We start from the raw sequence: 20,184 nt of genomic DNA on the forward strand, positions 1-20,184 counted from the left end.
TGGCTCAATACACTGTTTCTTGAGATTCAGAAAGCAGAGCTATAAGTCTCTATTTGGGCTTTCCTGGTGGCTCAGTGGTCAAGAATCCACCTGCCAATTCTACAAATCTGGGTTCAATTCCTGGGTCAGCAAGACCCCCTGGAGAAGGAAATGGCAACCTATTCCAATATTCTGGCCTGGAAAATCCCATAGAGAAGCTGGTGGGCTACAGTCCATGGGGTTGCAAAAGAGTTGGACATGACTGAGTGACTGAAAAACAACAACAAAGTCTCTACTAGGAAGGGAGCCTGAAATCTGAGACTAGCATGATCACATATTTGGGGCAATTTCTGAGGTCAAAAGATCACAGGGTCTTGCTTACCTTTTCCACAGACTGCTTGAAGCAATTGGAGGTGGTTTCCCTTACCATGTTAAAAAAGACCTGTCTATCTTCATGATCAATCAGACGGTCATAGAAGACCCGGTAAACCTCATGAATCCAAAGCCGGATAAACTTCTCTATATCCTGAAAATTCAATTATTTGAATGAATGGCACATGGTGGCTGAGGCAGTAGTTTTCAAACAGTTTCTAAGACCTGGGTTGTTGTGAGGATTAAATGAGATAATGCTTACAAAATCCTTAGCACAGATTAAATGCTTAGCACAGATTAAATGCTTAATAACAGTTAGCTATTACTATTATCATTATATATTCCACATAGCCAAAGATATCACTGAATGAACTTGATAACAGAAATGACAGCGGCTGACCTGCAGGTGGGTGTGAGGGCAGAGCAACACCCCTTGGATCACCCGTGAGAAATCCCGCAGGTTAAAGACATAGTGTGACTTGGAGGGAGTTGGCAGGAAATTCTCCACTGCAGCTTTGTAAATTGTCATCGTTGCTTGTACCATCATCTTTCCATACCTTGGGAGGAAGGAGAAAGCAGACCAGTTAAGGAAAGGCCAGAAATGAGGACCCCAGGCCAATAATAGAGGAACCTCCTACCTTAAAAACACCACATCAAACCCTTTCCCGAAGTGCCAGTCAGCGATTGAACTGAAAATCTTGGTTAATATGTCATCCTCGAAGGCATTGATGGAAATGATATTCAGATGGCGAGTGAACCGTCCTGGAAAACATGCAAAGGTATGAATGTGCACACACACTCACACTTACCTCCTGGGCGTAGCAACCCTTAGATATAGAACGGTTTTTCCTCCGCCTTTAAGTTCTAGAGCTGTGCTATTCAACATGGCAGCCTCTAGCCATATGTGGCTGTTTAAATTTATATGAATTAAAATTAAGTAATATTAAATGTATTTCCTCAGTCTCATCAACCACATATCAACTGCTCAAGGATAAACGTGTGACTAGTGGATATTGTACTGCACAGTATAGATACAGAACATCTCCACGACTGCAGAAGTTCTGGTAATAGTGCTAGCCCAGTGCTCAAGACTGTTACTAGATAATGGCAATGTGTTATTTTTATAAAATAATCAAATAATTCAGAAATACTTTTACAGAAAGTAACCCTTGCCTCCTACACACTAAATCCATTCTCTCTCCCCTCCCAAATTAATCACTGTTAGTTTGGTGTTCTTACAGCTCTACATCTGTATCTATGTATCTAATATTAGATATCCATATATTTATATCTCTAAAATTCATCCATTTAAAGTACACAGTTAAATAAATATTTTGTATTTTAGTTGTGCAATCATTATCACAATCAATAGCAGAATAATCACTCCAAAAAGAAATCCTTTACATTTACCACTTTCTATTTCCTTGTAGCCCTTGGCAACTAATAATCGATTTTCTGTTTCTATAATTTGCCTGCATGTATTTTTAAAAAATATTTTACTGTATAAAGTAAAGCACAGATACAGAAAATCACCAAAATTATAAAGTGAATCATTATAAAGTTAACATCTTTACATCTACCATCCATGTCAAGAAATACAACTTTGCCAGCCCTTCATAGAAGCTCCTCCATATATCCCATCCCAATCACAGCCCTCTCCCTGTCTCCCTCCAAAGCTTACCACTATCCTGATTTTAAAGTAATTACTATCTTGCATTTCTTTATGGTTTTTTTTATCACCCATATGTACTGATATATGTAGGTTTACCTTTTTAAAAAATGCTGGAATAATATTTTACACTTTGATTGGGAAATATGGAGAGTTGCATGACCTTGAGGAAGTCATATATTCTTTTGATAATAAGCATACTCATAGTCCTTAATGTGTGCTAATGCTTATTACATGTTACCAAAAGCCAGATCAGTCTTCTGCCAAACCATGCTCTCCACCACCATATAATAATGCCTTGAGCCTCAGTTTTCCCATATGAGCCCTAACAGCTGGCAGGTGATCTGACAATTATCAGCTAGTCTGTTGGTTCTCCAGTGAACACAATCTCTTTAAATATCAACATCAAATGAGGTTGTACCGTAGCTATGATGGAACAAGACAGAAACAGAAGTTTGCTCTGAAATCACGAAAAGTTCCCCCAAGACTAATATGAGTGACTATAGTTGTTTACTAAGTACAGAAAAAAAATTAAGATACCTACTCTTCAAATTGTCCCCACTCCCTGAGACTACCCAATCTAGAACAGAGTCCCTGGTTTCTTAAGCCTTTTTCACATCAACCAGCACAAGCCCATTTAACGCCCTTTCACCAGGCACTCTCATGGTTCTCCATGCTATGTAGACCCTTGCTGCAGCAAATTAATAGACTCAATTTCACCTGACCACAGATGTGCTCCTGGCAGTTTTGGGCATTGGTCTTTAAGATCTTTTCAATATGTCATATTTGTGACATAGCTTGAAAACTGTCAACTGCTGTGCAAATGTTAGCAATTACTACTTCCTTGATATGTACGGGAAACAGACATTCCCTTCTGAATAGATCTCTACTGCCTCACTGGTTTTAGTGAGAATTAATTGACATAAAATATATAAACTGAAGGTTTACAACATGATGATTTAATGCATATAAGATATTGCAAAATGCTTGCATACTAAGGTTAAGTAACAATTCTATTGATGCTGCTAGAGAGTCACCATATTGTACATCAGATCCCCAAAACTTATTCTTTTTATAACTGGAAATTTGTACCCTCTGACCAACGTCTCCCCATTTCCCCCATCCCTTAGCTCCTGGCAACCATCATACTACTGTTCCTGTGAGTTTGGCATTTTTAGATTCCGCATGTAAATGATATCATATAGTATTTATTTTTCTCTGACTTATTTCATTTAGTTTAATATTCTCAAGGTCCATTCACGTTGTCACATAGAGTAGAATTTCATTATTTTTATAGCCAAATAATATCCCAGGGTGTGTGTGTGTGTGTATATATATATACATTTTCTTTATCCATTCATCCATAAATAGACACTTTGGATATTTCCATGACTTGGCTATTGTGAGTAATGTTGCAGTTTGGGACTGGGATTCCCTGGTGGCTCAGCAGTAAAGAATCCGCCTACAATGCAGGAGACATAGGAGACGAGGGTTCGATCTCTGGATTAGGAAGATCCACTGGAGGGGGACGTGGCAACCCACTCCAGTATTCTTACCTGGAAAATTCCATGGACTGAGGAGCCTGGTGGACTACAGTCCATAGGGCTGCAAAGAGTTTGACATGACTGAAGTGACTGAGCATGCAGCACGAACATGGGTTTACAGATATCTCTTCAAGAAAATTATTTCATTTCCTCCAGATATACACCCAGAAGTGGCATTAATGGATCATGTAGTAGTGTTATTTTTAATTTTTTGAGGGACATCTTACTGTTTTTCATAGTGGCTGCATGAATTTATATTCCCACCAACAATGCACAAGAAGTGTCTATTTATGGATGAATGGATAAAGAAAATGTATATATATATATATACACACACATTATTATCTCTTGACTTTTGTTAATAGCCATTCTATCAGGTGTGAGGTGATATCTCATTGTGATTCTGATTTTCATTTCTCTAATAATCAGCAATGTTGTTGTTTTGCTATAGAGTTGTATGAATTCCTACACATTTTGTATTTCAACTCTTTATCAGATAGATAGTTTGCAAATATTTTCCCCATTGAATGAGTAGGTCTTAGAGAAAAGTAATATACCAAGTTCCCTTCCCTCTAAGGAGTTAGAGAAGTGTTGAATTTATAGATGCTAAGTGCCTGAGCTCCTGCTATATTCAAACCCAAGGCAAAGGTACCCTTGGACTCTGTAGCAAGTGGAAGGTGATGGTTTGTGTACTCAAGTAAAATCACCCTGTTTATCTTCCTTATTTTACAAATCAGAAAGATATATGCCACCGGGGAGAGCAAGGTCACAGAATGTTAAGTCTGAAAACGGCATTAAGATTCTTAACCAAGGATGTATCACAGAATAAAAGTATGGAAACCTGTAGACCTGGATGGATGAAGTTGCACATGAAGCAAAATATACTCCTAAAGTGTCAGATGATGGGGGAAAATCTTATTTATTTGTTTGTTTATTATTATTACTTTATTTAGGCCTATCTGGCTCCAAAGAATTGTAAGAAACATAACATGTGAATCTGTCATTTACCTTTGGTTGAGAACCTCTCGTCTAGCCTCGCTCCTAGAACACAAGCTGACCACACAGAACTTACCTCTTCATGAGACTCTCTGTTCCTCTATGCCTAGCCAAAAACTCCTCAAGTCCTCTTTTCATCTTCTCATCCTATTTCATACAACTTTCAACACGGCATATTCAAATGCCACTCCTTGAGTCTAGCTCAAGTGTCTCTGGCCTAAATACCCTTTCTCTATCTTCCATCAGGACAGACTGCCTTACACTAGCCCTCCATCCACAAAGATGGTCTGGTTCTGCAGGGGGTGGAAGAAAAAGTAATGAACTCTCTCCTTCACGTACCAGTAATGTCATTCCTTCCTCCCCCAGGAGGGCCCATGGCTGTCACAAGCAGCACATCAACGATGTCCAGCTTGTTGGTATCCTTCTTGTCAAACCAGTAACCATGGTCAATCCATTGCCGTAGGAGCTCAATGGGGGGCTGTGCTCCATATACCTCTTTGGCTGGCATGTTGAGGTCATCTGGGGAAAGAAGTAATAGCCACAGATTGTAAGTCTATGGCATCCTTTGGTCTTTTAGGAGGTAGCAGATGACTATCCTTCCATGAGAGAGTCCACACTCAATTGTTATACCCTCACTCCAGGTAGGGCTCAGCCAGTGGACATTTTCACCATAATGGAAGATATTTTTCAGGGTTCTGGCTTTCCTGGTTTATTGAGATCTCTGTGCATTTATTGAGATCTCTGTGCATGAGATCCTCTGTGGAAGGATGCATACATTTGCATTAACAAACAGATATTAAAATTTTTCCCATTCCTTCACCCAAAATATATAGATTGTCTACTATGTGCTAGACATTTTGTTAATTTCTAGGGATATGATGGTGAGAAAGAAAGTCATGCTTCTAGTTGACAGAGTATTTAATTTACCACCAGGTAATAGTGGGAACCCCAACAGCAGAAAAGCTTCAAGCTAGGGTTTTTGAAGAGCAAAATCAAAAAGGCAAGGATAAATTGGGATTTCCTCCAGGGTAGGGATTGATTTTCTCCAATAGTACATTGTGCAGTACTGGTGCATAGAAGGCACTCAATACTTTCCAATGAACATTGACTAAATGCCCAATTTTGTGTCATGTAACATTTTAGGAATTTTATACATATTATCTCATCTACTCAAGATGATGACTTTATAAGAGGAATATAGTATTGCCTTTATGTTAGAGGTGAGGAACTGAAGGTAATGGAATAATATACTTAGGGTTAAAAAGTGAGATTTGGACGTAGGTCTGTTTGACTGCAAAGCTTAAATTGCTTTTGGATATACCATAAAAATACGAAGGGAGAACAGATGAGAGTAAAGGACAAAGGAGGGAGGGAGGACAAGAAAGGGAAAAGAAAATATGATCCCTCCCTTTAAGAAGCTGTTGTTAATTGGCAAGGATATAAATACATGCAACATTTACTGTCAATACCTTAATTTTAAAGACAGAACATGAGATAATTCAGAAGAGCAGGGAATTACTATTACTAAATGAGAATTCTATGAATTAGCAGTAAGAGAGTAGATAACATAATATATTTGGCACCAAGAAACCTGGTTTTGGCTTGTGGCTCCAGAATTTTCTAGACATTTGACCCTGAACAAGGAATTTAACCTTCAGAGTCTCATTTAATTGATTAGTAAATTAGATTTTTTTTAAAAAGTCAGTTTTCATTCCAATCCCAAAGAAGGGTTGTGCCAAAGAATGTTCAAACTAACAGATAATTGTGTTCATTTCCTATGATAGTAAAGTTACTCAAAATCCTTCAAGCTAGGCTTCAGCAGTACATGTACTGAGAACTTCCAGATTTACAGGCTGAGTTTAGAAAAGGCGGAGGAGGCAGAGATCAAATTGCCAACATTTGTCGGATCATAGAGAAAGCAAGGGAATTCCAGAAAAACTGCCGCTTCCATGACTATGAGGAAACCTTTAACTGTGTGGATAACAACAAACTGTGGAAAATTCTTAAAGAGATGGGAATACCAGACCACCTTACATGTGTCCTGAGAAACTTGTATGCAGATCAGGAAGCAATAGTTAGGACCTTACATGGAACAAATTACTGATTCAAAATTGGTTCAAATTTTATGGCTCAAAATTGGGAAAGCCGTATGACAAGGCTGTATATTGTTACCCTGTTTATTTAACTTATATGTAGAGTACATCATGTGAAATGCCAAGCTGGATGAGTCACAAGCTGGAATTAAGATTGTCATGAAAAATACCAGCAACCTCAGATATGCAAATGATACCACTCTAATGGAAGAAAATGAAGAGCAGCCAAGAGCCTCTTGATGAGGTCAAAAGAGGAAAGTGAAAAAGCTAGCTTAAAACCTAACATTCAGAATACCAAGATCACAGCACCTGGTCTCATCACTTCATGGCAAATAGAAGGGGAAAAAGTAGAAGCAGTGATGGATTTTCCTTTCTTAGGCTCCAAAATCACTGCAGACGGTGACTGCAGCCGTGAAATTAAAAGATGCTTGCTCCTTGGAAGGAAAGCTGTGATAAACCTAGACAGTGTATTCAAAAGCAAAGACTTCACTTTGCTCACAAAAGTCCATATAGTCAAAGCTATGGTTTTTCCAGTAGTTGTGTATGGATGTGAGAATTGGACCATAAAAAAGGTTGAGCATCGGAAAATTGATGCTTTCAAATTGTGGTTCTGGAGAAGACTCTTGAGAGTCCCTTGGACTGAAAGGAAATCAAACCAGTCAGTCCTAAAGGAAATCAACCCTGAATATTCATTGGAAAGACTGATGCTGAAAGTAAAGCTCTAGTACTTTGGCCATTTGATGCAAACAGCCAACTCATTAGAAAAGACCCTGATGCTGGGAAAGACTGAAGGCAAAAGGAGAAGTGGGTGGCAGAAGATGAGATGGTTAGAAAGGATCATTGACTGAATGAACAAGAACTTGAGCAAACTCTGGGAAATAATGGAGGACAGGGAAGCCTGGTTTGCTGCAGTCCATGGGGTCGCAAAGACTTGAACATGACTTAGTGACTGAATAACAACAACAACAAAGAGATCATGATGGCCAGTAAACTCAAGGGGTTGTGAGGCTCAAAAGAAATAAATGAGGAAGTGCTTTCTAAACAGATAAAATTCTGGAAAAATTCAACGTGCTTATTTGGTAACTATTAGATTTCTTCATATACTGATAACATATTTATCTTGCACTTAATGGAATAGAAGCTTATCACAGTGTGTGAGTTGCTTCTGGAGACACAAGAGAGTAAATACTACAATCCCCTTCTGAACCTAACTACTGTCACTACAAAGTAACTTGGCCTGATCCATGGGCTCAACTTCATCCCAGGAGAAACTGGGATCCTCCCTCAGGCAAAAAGGCATGGACCATGTCTCAACATGGAAAATTTGGCATATAGTACATAGTTAAAAATACTTGGAAATGAATGAAGGAAAGGACAAGGAACAAAAAATGAAAGAAGCAAGAAAGGGAGGGAAGGAGAGAAGAAAGGATGGAAAGATGGAAGAAAAGAAGGAAGGAAAATGGGAGGGGAGGGAAGGAATGTGGAATTACATTAACCAGAAATATTTTATCTTCCATAGACAGTAAAATGAATATACAGCAGTCCTACAAAGGGAAATTCGGTTTTGCTGCAACTTAAAATAGAAGAATTTGGTGTGTCCAGATCCAGGCCAGTGCCTTACCCACAAATACCACTGCTTTCTTCCCTATGGGAGGCCCAAAAAGGCCTTTCCGCCGGCGATCCAGCTTGGACATGATGATATCCTGCGTCTGATTGGCTGAAGTTCTGGCAGAGAAATTGATGCAGTTGGGCAGATAAGTATTTTTGGGAAGGCGAAGTAGGAAGTTGTTGGTGATGACCGATTTGCCTGTGCCCGTGGGTCCTACGAACAGCATTGGAATCTCATGGTCCAGGTAGGTTTTCAAGAAGAAGGACTGTCGGGCTGTCTCCATGGTGGGGATGATGAGTTCTGAGACCTGTGCCACAAAGACATGGTAAGTCTTGATACTGGGACCAGGAGATTGTGTCTTGGTATTCAAGAGACTTGAGTTTTATCCTTACTATCCATTCAGCTCTGTCTCTTACTTATCTTTATAATTTTGAGTATTTTACCTCTCTAGCAGCCTAGTTTCTTCATCTATGAAATGGGGATAAAAATGGCATCGAGTTCACTGAGCTGTTTTGAAGGTTAAATGAAATCTTGTATGTAAATATAGACAATAACTGTCTATTGTCCCTGTTTTAGAGATGAGGAAACAGATCCAGAGCTCACCAACACAGCAAGTAAACGGAAATGCAAAGATTTTAATTCCAGCTTGTCTGATCCCAAGGACTGTATTCTTAACTACTGAAATGTCACATTGTAAACACCAATTATAGTAAGGCTGGGTCTACAGCTGCTGCCCTCTGAGACCTTTTCTTTGAGCCAAGCTGTCTGCCTTGCCCTAGGAAAGATCCACCTCCCATATGCCATCTATATTGCCTGTCCAAGAAGGGTTAGGTATGACCCTTGACCCCCATTCCTTGTGCTTATTCCTCATCTGCTTTTCTTAAGGCTCATATTCTTGGTTCCTCCTATTAATCCCTTTAGCAATATGGAAATTGCAACACTCTTCCTGGTATTCAGACTCCAATTGGGCTCTAAGGGCTTGATCTTGGATTCCTAGAATCTCTATTACTTTGAGTAGAAAACCTTGCTTTAGATTGGCTTTTCTGAGTTTGAACCCTATCATCAGCCATCTGGCTGCTTTTGGTCCCTCCAATGATGGGTAGACGAAGGGATCTGCTGTTGTTCAGTCACTAAGTTGTGTCCAATTCTTTTGTGACCCCATGGACTTTAGCCTGCTAGGCTCCTCTGCCCATGGGATTTCCTAGACAGGAGTACTGGAGTGGGTTACCATTTCTTTCTTCAGGGTATCTTCCCAACTCAGGGACTGAACCTGTGTCTCCTGCATTGGCATGCAAATTCTTCGCCACTGAGCCAAGTGTGTAGCCACAGAGGAAGGGGTAGTTAGATTTAAATCATATGCTGAAGTCTACTTATATGTCTAGACTGGAAGAGGCTAGTGAACATGGAGCCACTGTGCTGTGTAACTCTAGGGAGCACCACCCACACTATGGTTTATGTAAATGGTGCCCCTAAAACAAAACCAGACCATAATGCAAATGGCACCAACAGGGACTGCGCAGTGCCGTGGCTATGTGTATACTGTTAGACTAAGCTTGACTTATTTTGATTAATAATTTGATCAATGAAAAAGGAGCAGAGAGAACAGAGAAATTGAAGTGGCAAGGAAGAGAATTAACAGGTATCGAGCTATGGATGTTTTGCCTGTGTTATTCCCTGCAGTTTTCCCAACAGCCCTCTGAGGCAGCTGTATTATTAGCTCACTTTTTCAGATAAAAAAATTGAGACTGGAGGATGGCCAACTTGGCCAAGTCACATAGCCAGTAAGTGATACTGAATGCTAAACCAAGTATCAAGACTGGGAATTTTAAGCAAGTTGGATTTCACAGATTTTTATTTTCAGGGGCTAGAACAGTTTTTTCACAAGTGAAAAATTCCCAGCATAACTAAAATATTTTCTGCATTTGACTCATTTGTAGGCATCTAGCAAGATTTTAAACCCCTGGAGCTCAGGTGATGAAGCTCTTTTAAGGAGAATGAAAGTTTAGAACCTCGGTGCTGAGGGGTTCTCTACAGTCTTTTCAGTCTCCAGTGTGTGTCCTGAGCTCATCACACATTCACTCCTGCCTGTGGCACCCTTTTCACAAGCAGCTGTGGTCCTGTCTGGTGTCTGATTTTGTTTTCAGTATTTCCACATTTCCATCCACCACCTACTACTCTATGCTAGGCCTGAACAAACTACAATTATCCCAATAAAGCTCAATTTTGTCCACCAGATACTGCAAGTAGAGGCATGAAAGTGCACATCTGGAAAAAATTTCCACAAGAAAATGAGTAGGAGTTGTAAGTGAATCTTCTGCTAACCAGAAAATCTATTAACTGTTTTTCTGAGAACTCTGATTAAAGAAATCTTTCTCTGGGGATTTTAAAGAAAAGGCAAGGATCTTTTTGGTGGAGATATCTGAGAGGGGGACTGATGATCACCTGGCATTGTTCATACTGAGAATAATTAGAATAGCAACTGTATGATCTAGCACAATGTGAATGCCACAGATTCATGTACAATGTCTTCAATCTTTGCAGCCATTCTTTAGGTATTTTTTCTTCTATTGTGTAGTTGCATAAACTGAGGCAGAAAGGGTGAAGACTGAGTAATAAATCTGGGACTCTCTGATTCTAAAGTCTGTGCTTTTGAAGGCTCAATTCAATTCATGTTTGAACATTTTTCTAAAGTAAATTCTTTCACTTTTTCTAAAGTAAGTTCTTTAACTAACCCAGATCTGATGTTAACGTCTCCACTTTGCTGAATATCAGGTCATTACTGAGGTTCTATGACCGATAACTCTCTTTTACCTTTGCATTTGCGGAGATATGTTCCTCCTCTTTGGTGATATACTCTGTCCATGTGTACCAATGTCCACTAGCTTGCTTGAGGAAATAAAAATCATAGATGCTTCCTGGACCCAAATAAATAGAACAAGTTATTAGCACATCAGGGGTTTACATTTCATATTTGAGATATTTAACTACCTCAGCCATAGGCATCTGAAATGTATGACTATCAGTATTGGTAACTGTATAAACTAGAAAAACATCTTTTAAAGAATAATGACTTTATTATATGTATAAAAATAATAGGTATTGATTATACAAATAATGATAATATAAATAATATACATAATATAAATAGGAAGTATTGAAAAGAACAAAAAACGGAGAAAACAAATGGCTCCAAATCTCACAATCAGAGATTACTTTCGGCAGCAATCCTTCCAGTCCTCTCTTGAGGCATATAAACATATTGAAGGTGGAAGTATAGGTAAATGAAAGAAAGAATTTTATTAGGATAGGATCATTTAATATTATATATCATATATATATACACACAAATATATATGAATTATATTAATATAATGTAACATAATAAGATAGAATATATATTTTTATATATTATACTATTGAAAAATAAAAACATTATATCTAATTTTATTTAAACTAGGAGACTAAAGTGAAACTGAAGGACCTTCTGAACTTCAGATAATCATCATTCACTACAGGAGATATTGGTTTCTAAAAGTGGTTTATTTTTTTTTCAATTGAGGTACAATTGACAAAGACTATATTTGTTTCAGGTATAAAATGCGATGATTCAATTTTTACATATAGTGAAATGATCAAATTATAAAATGATTATAAGAGATTGTATATATTAATATATAATGCATATAATATTAAATGATCCAGGGACTTCCCTGGTGATCCAGAGGTTAGGAATTCACCTGCCAGTGCAGGGACACTGAGTGTTCGATTCCTGGTCCAGGAATATTCTATCTACGACAGAGCAACCAATCCTGTGCACCATAACTATTGAGCCTGGGCTCTAGAGCCCACAAGCCACAGCTACTGCAGCCCGTGCGCTGTAGGACCTGTGCTCTGCAACAAGAGAAGCCACTACGGTGAGAAGCTTATGCACTGCAACAAAGACCAGCCCGTTTGCCACAACTAGAGAAAGCTGCACACGGCAAAGAAATACTCAGGCAAGACAACAAGGACACAGCATGGCCCAAAATAAATAAATAAAAAATAACCGATCCTATTCTTATAAAACCCATCATCATACACAGTTAGAATTTTTTTCCTTGTGAGGAAAACTTTTTTTTAAGACCGAAGCACAGTTGATTCATAAAGTTGTGTTAGTTTCAGAGGAGACTGGGTGCATTTAGGGCGGTATGGCCGTAGACTAAAGCTGTGTTAGTTTTCACTGTATAGCGAAGTGATTCAGTTATATACATATATATACATATATATATATATAAAACCATATACATATATGCATATAAATAGAGCTATATATATAGCTATATATATATAGCATAGAAATATATAATTTTCAGATTCTTTTCCATTGTATATTTTTTTGAGATATTGAACATAGTTCCCTTTCCTATACAGTAGGTCCTTGTTCTCATCTATTTTTATTTATAGTGGTGTATATACATTAATCCCAAGCTCCCAATTTATCCCTCTTTACCCATTTCCCCTTTGGTAACCATAAATTAGTTTTCTACATCTGTGAGTCTATTTCCTTTTTACAAATAAATTCATTCGTATCATTTTAAAAAATCCACATATAAGTGATATCATATGATATTTGTCTTTCTCTGTCTAAATCCACTTAATATGATAGTCTCTAGGTCCACCCACGTTGCAGTAAATGGCATTTCATTCTTTTGTCTGACTGAGTAGATTTCCGTTGTATGTATGTATGTGTATGTGTATATATATATATAATCACATTTCCTTTATTCATCTGTCGAACATTTATTAATAGGGTGCTTCCATGTCTTGGCTGTTTCGTAAATAGTGCAGCCGTAATTACTGGGGTACATGTATGTTTTTGAGTTATATTTCTCCAGAAATATGTCCAGGAGTGGGGCTGCTGGGTCATATGGTAACTCTATTTTTAGGGTTTTGAGAAACCTCCATGCTGTTCTCTGTAATGGCTGCCCCGATTTACATTCCCATCAACAGTGTAGGAAGGTTAATTTTTCTTCCACACCCTCTCTAGCATGTTATTTGTAGACTTTTTGAGAATGTCATTCTGACTGGTGTGAAGTGATACCTCATTGTAGTTTTCATTTCAATTCCTCTAATTAGTGATATTGAGTATCTATTTATGTGCCCGTTGACCATCTGTATGTCTTCTTTGGAATCATGTGCTGTTAGGTCTTCTGCCCATTTTTTGGGGGGGTTGTTTTTTTTTTTCTGATATTAAGCTGTATGAGCTGTTTGTATATTTTGGAAATTAATCCCTTATCAGTTGCATTTTTTTTTTGCAAATACTTTCTCCCAAACTGTAGGTTGTCTTTTTGTTTTGTTTATGGTTTCCTTAGCTGTGCAAAAGCTTTTAAGTTTAGTTAGGTCCCATTTTGTTTAGTTTTGCTTTTGTTTCCATTATTCTAGGAGATCAATCTAAAAAAGTATTGCTGCGATTCCTGTTAAAGAGTGTTCTGCCTGTGTTTTCCTCTAGGAGTTTTATAGTATCCACTCTTACATTTAGGTCTTTAATCAATTTTGAGTTTATTTGTGTATATGGTGTTAGAGAATGTTACAATTTCATCCTTTTACATGTTCTCCAGTTTTTCCACCACCATTTATTGAAAAGACTGTCTTTTGTCCATAGTATAGCCTTCCCTCCTTCTGTTGTAGATTAATTGACCATAAGTGCATGGGTTTATTTTGGGGCTCTCCATCCTGTTCCATTGATCTATATGTCTTTTTTTGTGCCAGTACAATAGTGTTTTGGTTACTGCAGCTTTGTGGTATAGTCTGAACTCAGGGAGCATGAAGCCTCCAGCTTTGTTCTTCATTCTCAGGATTGCTTTGGCAATTCTGGGTCTTTTATGGTTCCATATAAAATTTAGGACTACTTGTTCTAGTTCTGTGAAAAATGTCATTGGTAATTTGATAGCGATTGCATAAATCTGTAGATTGTCTTGGGTAGTATTTTAACAATACTAGTTTTCTCAATCCAAGAACATGGTATACCTTTCCATCTGTTTGTGTTGTCTTCAGTTTTTTTCACTGGTGTCTTATAGCTTTCACAGTATGGGTATTCTGGCTTCTTAGATAAGTTTATTCCTAGGTATTTTATTCTTTTTCATGCAATGGTAAATGAGATTGTTTCTTTAAATTCTCTTTCTGATATTTCATTGTTAGTGTATAGAAATGCAACAGAGTTCTGTATATTAACTTTGTCTCCTGCAACTTTACCAAATTTTTTGATGAGCTCTAGTAGTTTTCCGGTAACATCTTTAGGATTTTTTTTTACTTCTTCTTTTCCAATATGGATTCCTTTCATTTATTTTTCTTTTCTGATTACTGTGACTAAGGCTTCAAAAACGATGTTGAATAAAAGTGGCAAGAAAAGGCATCTTTGTCTTGTTTCTGATCTTAGAGGAAATGTTTTCAGCATTTCATCATTGAATGTGATGTTAGCTATGGGTCTGTCTCATATTCTTTTATTATGTGAGGCATGTTCCTTGTATGTCCACTTTCTGAAGAGTTTTTAATCATATATTGATGTTGATTTTTATCAGAAGCATTTTTTTCTGCATCTGCTGAGATGATCATATACTTTTTATTCTTCAGTTTAATGTGGTGTTTCACATTGGTTTGTGGAAATTGTTAAATTCTACTTGATTGTGGCGTATAAGCACTTTAAGGTACTGTTGGATTCAATTTGCTAGTATTTTGTTGATGAGTTTTGCATCTATGTTCCAAAACAAAACTATTTGAGTCCAAAGTCTGTAGTCTCTGATTCCCCAAGCTGAGGTTGGAGACCATGAAAGTCATGTTAAGCCTTCAGCTTATATGACTTTCTCCTGTACTGTTAAACAGCTCTGGAGTATAAGTGGGAAAAAAAAAGAGAGGTGGTGTATTGATCCAAGGTTGGGGTTTTCATGAGTTTGTATGGCAGGAGGAAAAGGGAAGGAGGGAGAGAAGGTGCTGATGAGAGAAAAACATGGAACAGGTGGGCCTTGGGGACGGAGCTGGAGGGGTGGACTGGAGGGACTGGTAATTAAGGAGATAGCAGAAAGGAGGGAGCAGAAGCTAGTTGTAGCAGAGCTGGAGAGTTACAGGGCTACAAGGTAGTTTGTGAGAAGTCAGGATGATTGAACTTGGATTTGCAGAGGTGGAGCAGCTCAAGGTCAAGCTGGGGTCACAGACCTGGAGATGCCTTTGTGCTGCACAGACCTGAGTGTCTGAGGAGTCCAGCAGGGCCTCTCCCATCTGGGGACATTTGTGTGAACCTGATCCCAGAAGCCATGGAGGAAGAGCAGTGCCTTCCACTGGGCAACACTGAAGGAGCTGTTGAGTCTCTGGGGCTTCCTAAGACTCAAACCCCAGGCTCCCCAGGTTTGGAAGCCTATGGTCCAGCACCAGGTAGCAGTGCTAAAGTGTAAATTATGGGGCAACATGTGCCCCTTGCTGATCTTGTGACCTTGGGTAAGTCATGGAATCTCTGGGCATTTTCAGGGGCTCCCTCAGTGTGGACTGGAGATAACCTGCTCTGTATGTTGCTCCTCCTGACTTTCCAAAGTCTCCTTAATATACATTGTATGAAGCAGGCTACTCACCCACTTTACTGCAGCATCTTCTTTCTAATCTTCAAACATACCACATGCACTCTTACCTCAGGGCTTTGGATCAGCTCTTCTTTATGCCTGGCAGCTCTTCCCCCTGCTCTCTACCTGGCTTGTTCCTTACCTTTCAGATCTCAGCTCAGATGTCACCTCCTCTGGGAGACCGTCCCTGAACACTTCAGGTAGAGCCCCTGCGGGTCTCCATCAACATGCCAGTGTTTTTCCATCCTTGCACTTAGTATATCTCCAATTATCTTATTCTATGAGCCTACTTATTTATTGTTTGTCTTCCTCAACTAGAAAGTGAGCTCTGTGAGAGCAAGGGGATTATATCTTTTTTGTTCACTGTTGTATCCCCAAACAACTAGCACAGTATCTAGAACTATGTGTTAGTCGCTCAGTCAGGTCTGACTCTTTCAACTCCATGAACTGTAGCCTGTCAGGCTCTTCTGTCCATGGAATTCTCCAGGCAAGAATACTGGAGTGGGCAGTCAATTCCTTCTCCAGGGGATCTTCCCAACCCAGGTATTGAATCCAGGTCTCCTGCATTGCAGGCAGATTTTTTACCATCTGAGCTACCAGGGAAGTACATAGTAGGTGCTTAGTAAAAAGTACACAGTAGGTGCTTTTTGAACAAATGCCTGACCAGACACGAAGCAAGCACATTGTAGGCCCTCAGTATCTACTGTGTAAGGTAAGAACAACTGAAGTGCTGCCCTCCAGATCCTCTTGGTGTGGGAGGAAGTAGGTGGGCAGCATCGAGGCCCCTGGTCTCTAGCCTCTGATCAATACACAGCAGTGATTCTGAATCACCTTCTCGCTCCACCCGTTCTTCCAAATACAATCACAATACTCATCCCAAATCACTCCCTACTTCCTTCACAAAAGTAACACAAAGTTCCTATGGTCCTTTTCCCCAGTGAAGCCCTGCCTCTGTAATTGTTGGAAGTCTTTTTCTTTGTTGCACTTCAAGATGAGAAGTGGGAAAAAGAAGAGTGTCAGGGAAGGACCTGGCTTCTCATCCAACCATTCCTCACTGACTCACTGTGGGGCCCTGGATGAGTGACACCCTTTCTGAGCTGCAATTTCCTCATCTCGAGAATGCTATGAGGAGTATATGAGATACTGGTTGCAAAGCTTTCTGAATTTTATATATATATATATATATATTTTTTTTTTTTTTAACGTGAGAAAAACCTAAAGAGGACATGGAGGAAATACCCAGGCTTCAGTGAGACAAGTGTTGGGCTGTGTGATTCACAGGAGCACTGGGCATGAGAGGCTTGCAAGTTCCATTGCCTAGCCAACTCAGCAGCAGGCACAAGTGACTTGCTTCTCTCTCCACAGGACTCATCTATAATTGACCCAAAGAAGACAGCATTGGTGGTTGTAGGCTGTGTGTGTGTGTGTGTGTGTGTGTGACAGAGAGAGAGACAGAGAGAGAGAGAGAGTCTTGAGTTAAAGGGCTGAAACACTCCAATCTAAAAAAATTTTTTTTTCTTGTGATGAAAAGCTTTAATATCTACCCCCTTAGCAGGAGATGCTTCTTAACTAAAAAAAAATTTTCAGCCATTAGGGCTTAAAGTCATTATAATTTTAAAAATAATTTAATCCAACTTTGCTATTATATTTTAACTTTTCATTGTGAAAAAAATGTAAAATACACAATGCTGACTTGAAAAAATGCACAACATGAGAATTGCAAGTTAAATTTTATTTGGGGCAAAATGAGGACTATAGACCCAGGAAACAGCATTTCATATAGCCCTGAGAAATTGCTCCAAAGAGGTTGGGGGTAAGGTCAGTATATATGTGATTTTGGTGAAGTGGGAGTACATGCAATCAAGCACTTTAATTTTTGCAGAATGTATCTGCTAGTCACGAGGAGCAGTCATCACTATGAAGGATTTTAGTGTTTTTCTAGACATGAGGAAATACAAGAATTGGGCTTATAAAGTTGGCTCCTGAAAATATCTATCTGAAGACCCATTCTGCTAGTTTTTCCCAGAGTACCTCATTTCTGCTCTCCACCCTGAATTCCTTTCAGGGGTATTTAAAATCAGCAGAAACAGCAGTATGTGATTTAATCCTTGTAGAGGTAGCTGGCAAGTGCCAGTCTGTAGCTGACAACAAAAAAGGAGGATAGTATAATAAACTGCCATGTACCCATTATCTAGCTTCCATAATCTTCAACATTTTGCAACTGTTTCATGCATTTCTACAACATCAACAATCATCATATTCATTTTCCTTCCCTTCTCACTTCCTCCCTTTTCTTTCTTCCTTCTTTCTTAGACTGGAACACTTTGAAGCAAATCCTGATATCACAATTCATTTGAAAATACATGTGACTTAATGTTAGATCAATTTTATTGATCCCTTTATGAACTATGATGTGATTAACTGTCATTCTTCCATTTCCTCTCCTTTGGTTCTCTTTGTTGTTCTTGATGATACTGTTGTTGCGCAGTCACTAAGTCATGTCCAACTCTTTATGACCCCGTGGAATGCAACACGCCAGGCTCCTCTGTCCATTACCGTCTCCCAGAGTTTGCTCAGACTCATGTTTATTGGGTCAGTGATTCTATCTAACCATCTCATCCTCTGCAACTCCCTCCTCCTTTTGCCTTCAGTCTTTCCCAGCATCAAGGTCTTTTTCCAGTGAACCAGCTGTTCACATCAGGTGGCCAAAGTACTGGAGCTTCAGCTTCAATTCTTTTAGCATAAGTCCTTCCAATGAATTATTCAAGGTTGATTTCCTTTAGGATTGACTGGTTTGATCTTGCAGTCCAAGGGACTCTCAAGAGTCTTCTCAAGCACCACAATTCAAAAGCATCAATTCTTTGGCATTCAACCTTCTTTATGGTCCAACTCACATCTGTACATGACTATTGGAAAAACCATAACTTTGACAATATGGACCTTTGTTGGAAAAGTGATGTCTCTGCTTTTTAATACACAGGGTAGGTTGTCATAGCTTTCCTTCCAAGGAGCAAGTGTCTTTTACTTTTTCAGAGATTATAACACTGACATTTTGTTTTGCAACTATAATTCTTCCATACCTTATTCTTAGATCTTTATTTAAATAGGTTCAACAGTCAAACTGGGGTCTTTTAACACAAGACTATTTCAGTTCTTTATCTCGATTGATTGGTTGGCTGGTTTATTTTTTATTTCTAAGAAGGGACTTAAGAGGGCTCAGTTCTCTCAGATCTTGCACGTTTGATAATGTCTGCGACTTTGTACTTGAAAAGTGACCTGGCTGAGAGTAGTATTCTAATGTCACATTTTCTTTCCCTTAGAGTTTTGCAGACCATTGTTTCAATGTTTCTTTCAGTCTAGCTTGCTGTGTAGAAGTTTGAAGCCCATCAGATATTTCCACTTTTACTAATTTTTCTTTTCTATCTGGATGCCTGATGGAATCTCTTTTATCCTGGAAGTCCAATAATTTAATCAGATTTTTTTAAAATCAATTATTCTGTATCAGTTTTTCTTAGAACACAAAATACTCTTAAAACTTACAGAAATACTTCTTCATTTTAGGAAAAATTTCTACATTTGTTTCTTGGTATATATTGTCTACATTATTTATTGGGATAGCTACTCAAGGAATTAACACTGTAAGGTCTCCATATCAATCATATTCTTTGACTGTCTTCAATAGCAAGTGTAGTTGTCTCAAACCTTTCCTCTAAGCCATTTGTTAGATGTCTAGATTTATATGTTTTATCCCTTGCTGGTCCTTATTTATCAGATCATTACTAATACTGTTTAGTTCTCTGTTTGTTTCTTTGGTTTTTCAATTCCTCTTTTTCTCATATTCTGTGGTTTTAACACTTCATTTACAAACTTTAAAATGATAGATTTATTAAGATATAATTCACCCATTTAAACTGTATAATTCAATGGTTTACTAAATATACATGTATGTATGAATATATTAATATTCACAGAGTTGTACGGTTATTACCATAATCAATTTTAGAACATTTCATTACACCAAAAAGAAACCTCATACCTCTTAGCTGTCACTTTCCAAATCCTCTTCCCATCTCTCACCAGCCTGCTTGCCCCCAAGGTAACCACTAATATACTTTTTGTTTCTATGGACTTGCTCTTTTGGACTTTTCATATTAATGAAATCATCCAACAGATACTCTTATGTGATTGGCTTCTTTTACTCATCAGAATGTTTTTAAGATTCATGCATGTTGTAGTATGCGTTATTGCTTCATTTCTTTTTATTGTTGAATAATATTTAATTGTATGGATATACTGTATTTTCCCCTCCACGGATCACTGCCTTGTCATGGTGAAG

The 20,184-nt window shown here is 38.5% G+C and overlaps 1 protein-coding gene across 1 annotated transcript in view; it reads right to left on the minus strand.

Moving 5' to 3' along the window:
- DNAH3 (dynein, axonemal, heavy chain 3) overlaps positions 1-20,184 on the minus strand; it is a 249,802-nt gene that overhangs the window by 67,444 nt on the left and 162,174 nt on the right. Inside the window, exons 44-49 of the mRNA XM_010837413.1 lie at positions 11,074-11,177; positions 8,275-8,569; positions 4,900-5,079; positions 990-1,113; positions 752-908; positions 362-505 (exon numbers count right to left, since the gene is read on the minus strand). Coding sequence (XP_010835715.1) covers positions 362-505; positions 752-908; positions 990-1,113; positions 4,900-5,079; positions 8,275-8,569; positions 11,074-11,177 — 1,004 coding nt within the window. The remainder of the gene's footprint in view (positions 1-361; positions 506-751; positions 909-989; positions 1,114-4,899; positions 5,080-8,274; positions 8,570-11,073; positions 11,178-20,184) is intronic.

The sequence above is a fragment of the Bison bison genome, unplaced genomic scaffold (genome assembly GCF_000754665.1).
Source record: "Bison bison bison isolate TAMUID 2011002044 unplaced genomic scaffold, Bison_UMD1.0 scf7180017864072, whole genome shotgun sequence".
Classification (NCBI taxonomy): domain Eukaryota; kingdom Metazoa; phylum Chordata; class Mammalia; order Artiodactyla; family Bovidae; genus Bison; species Bison bison.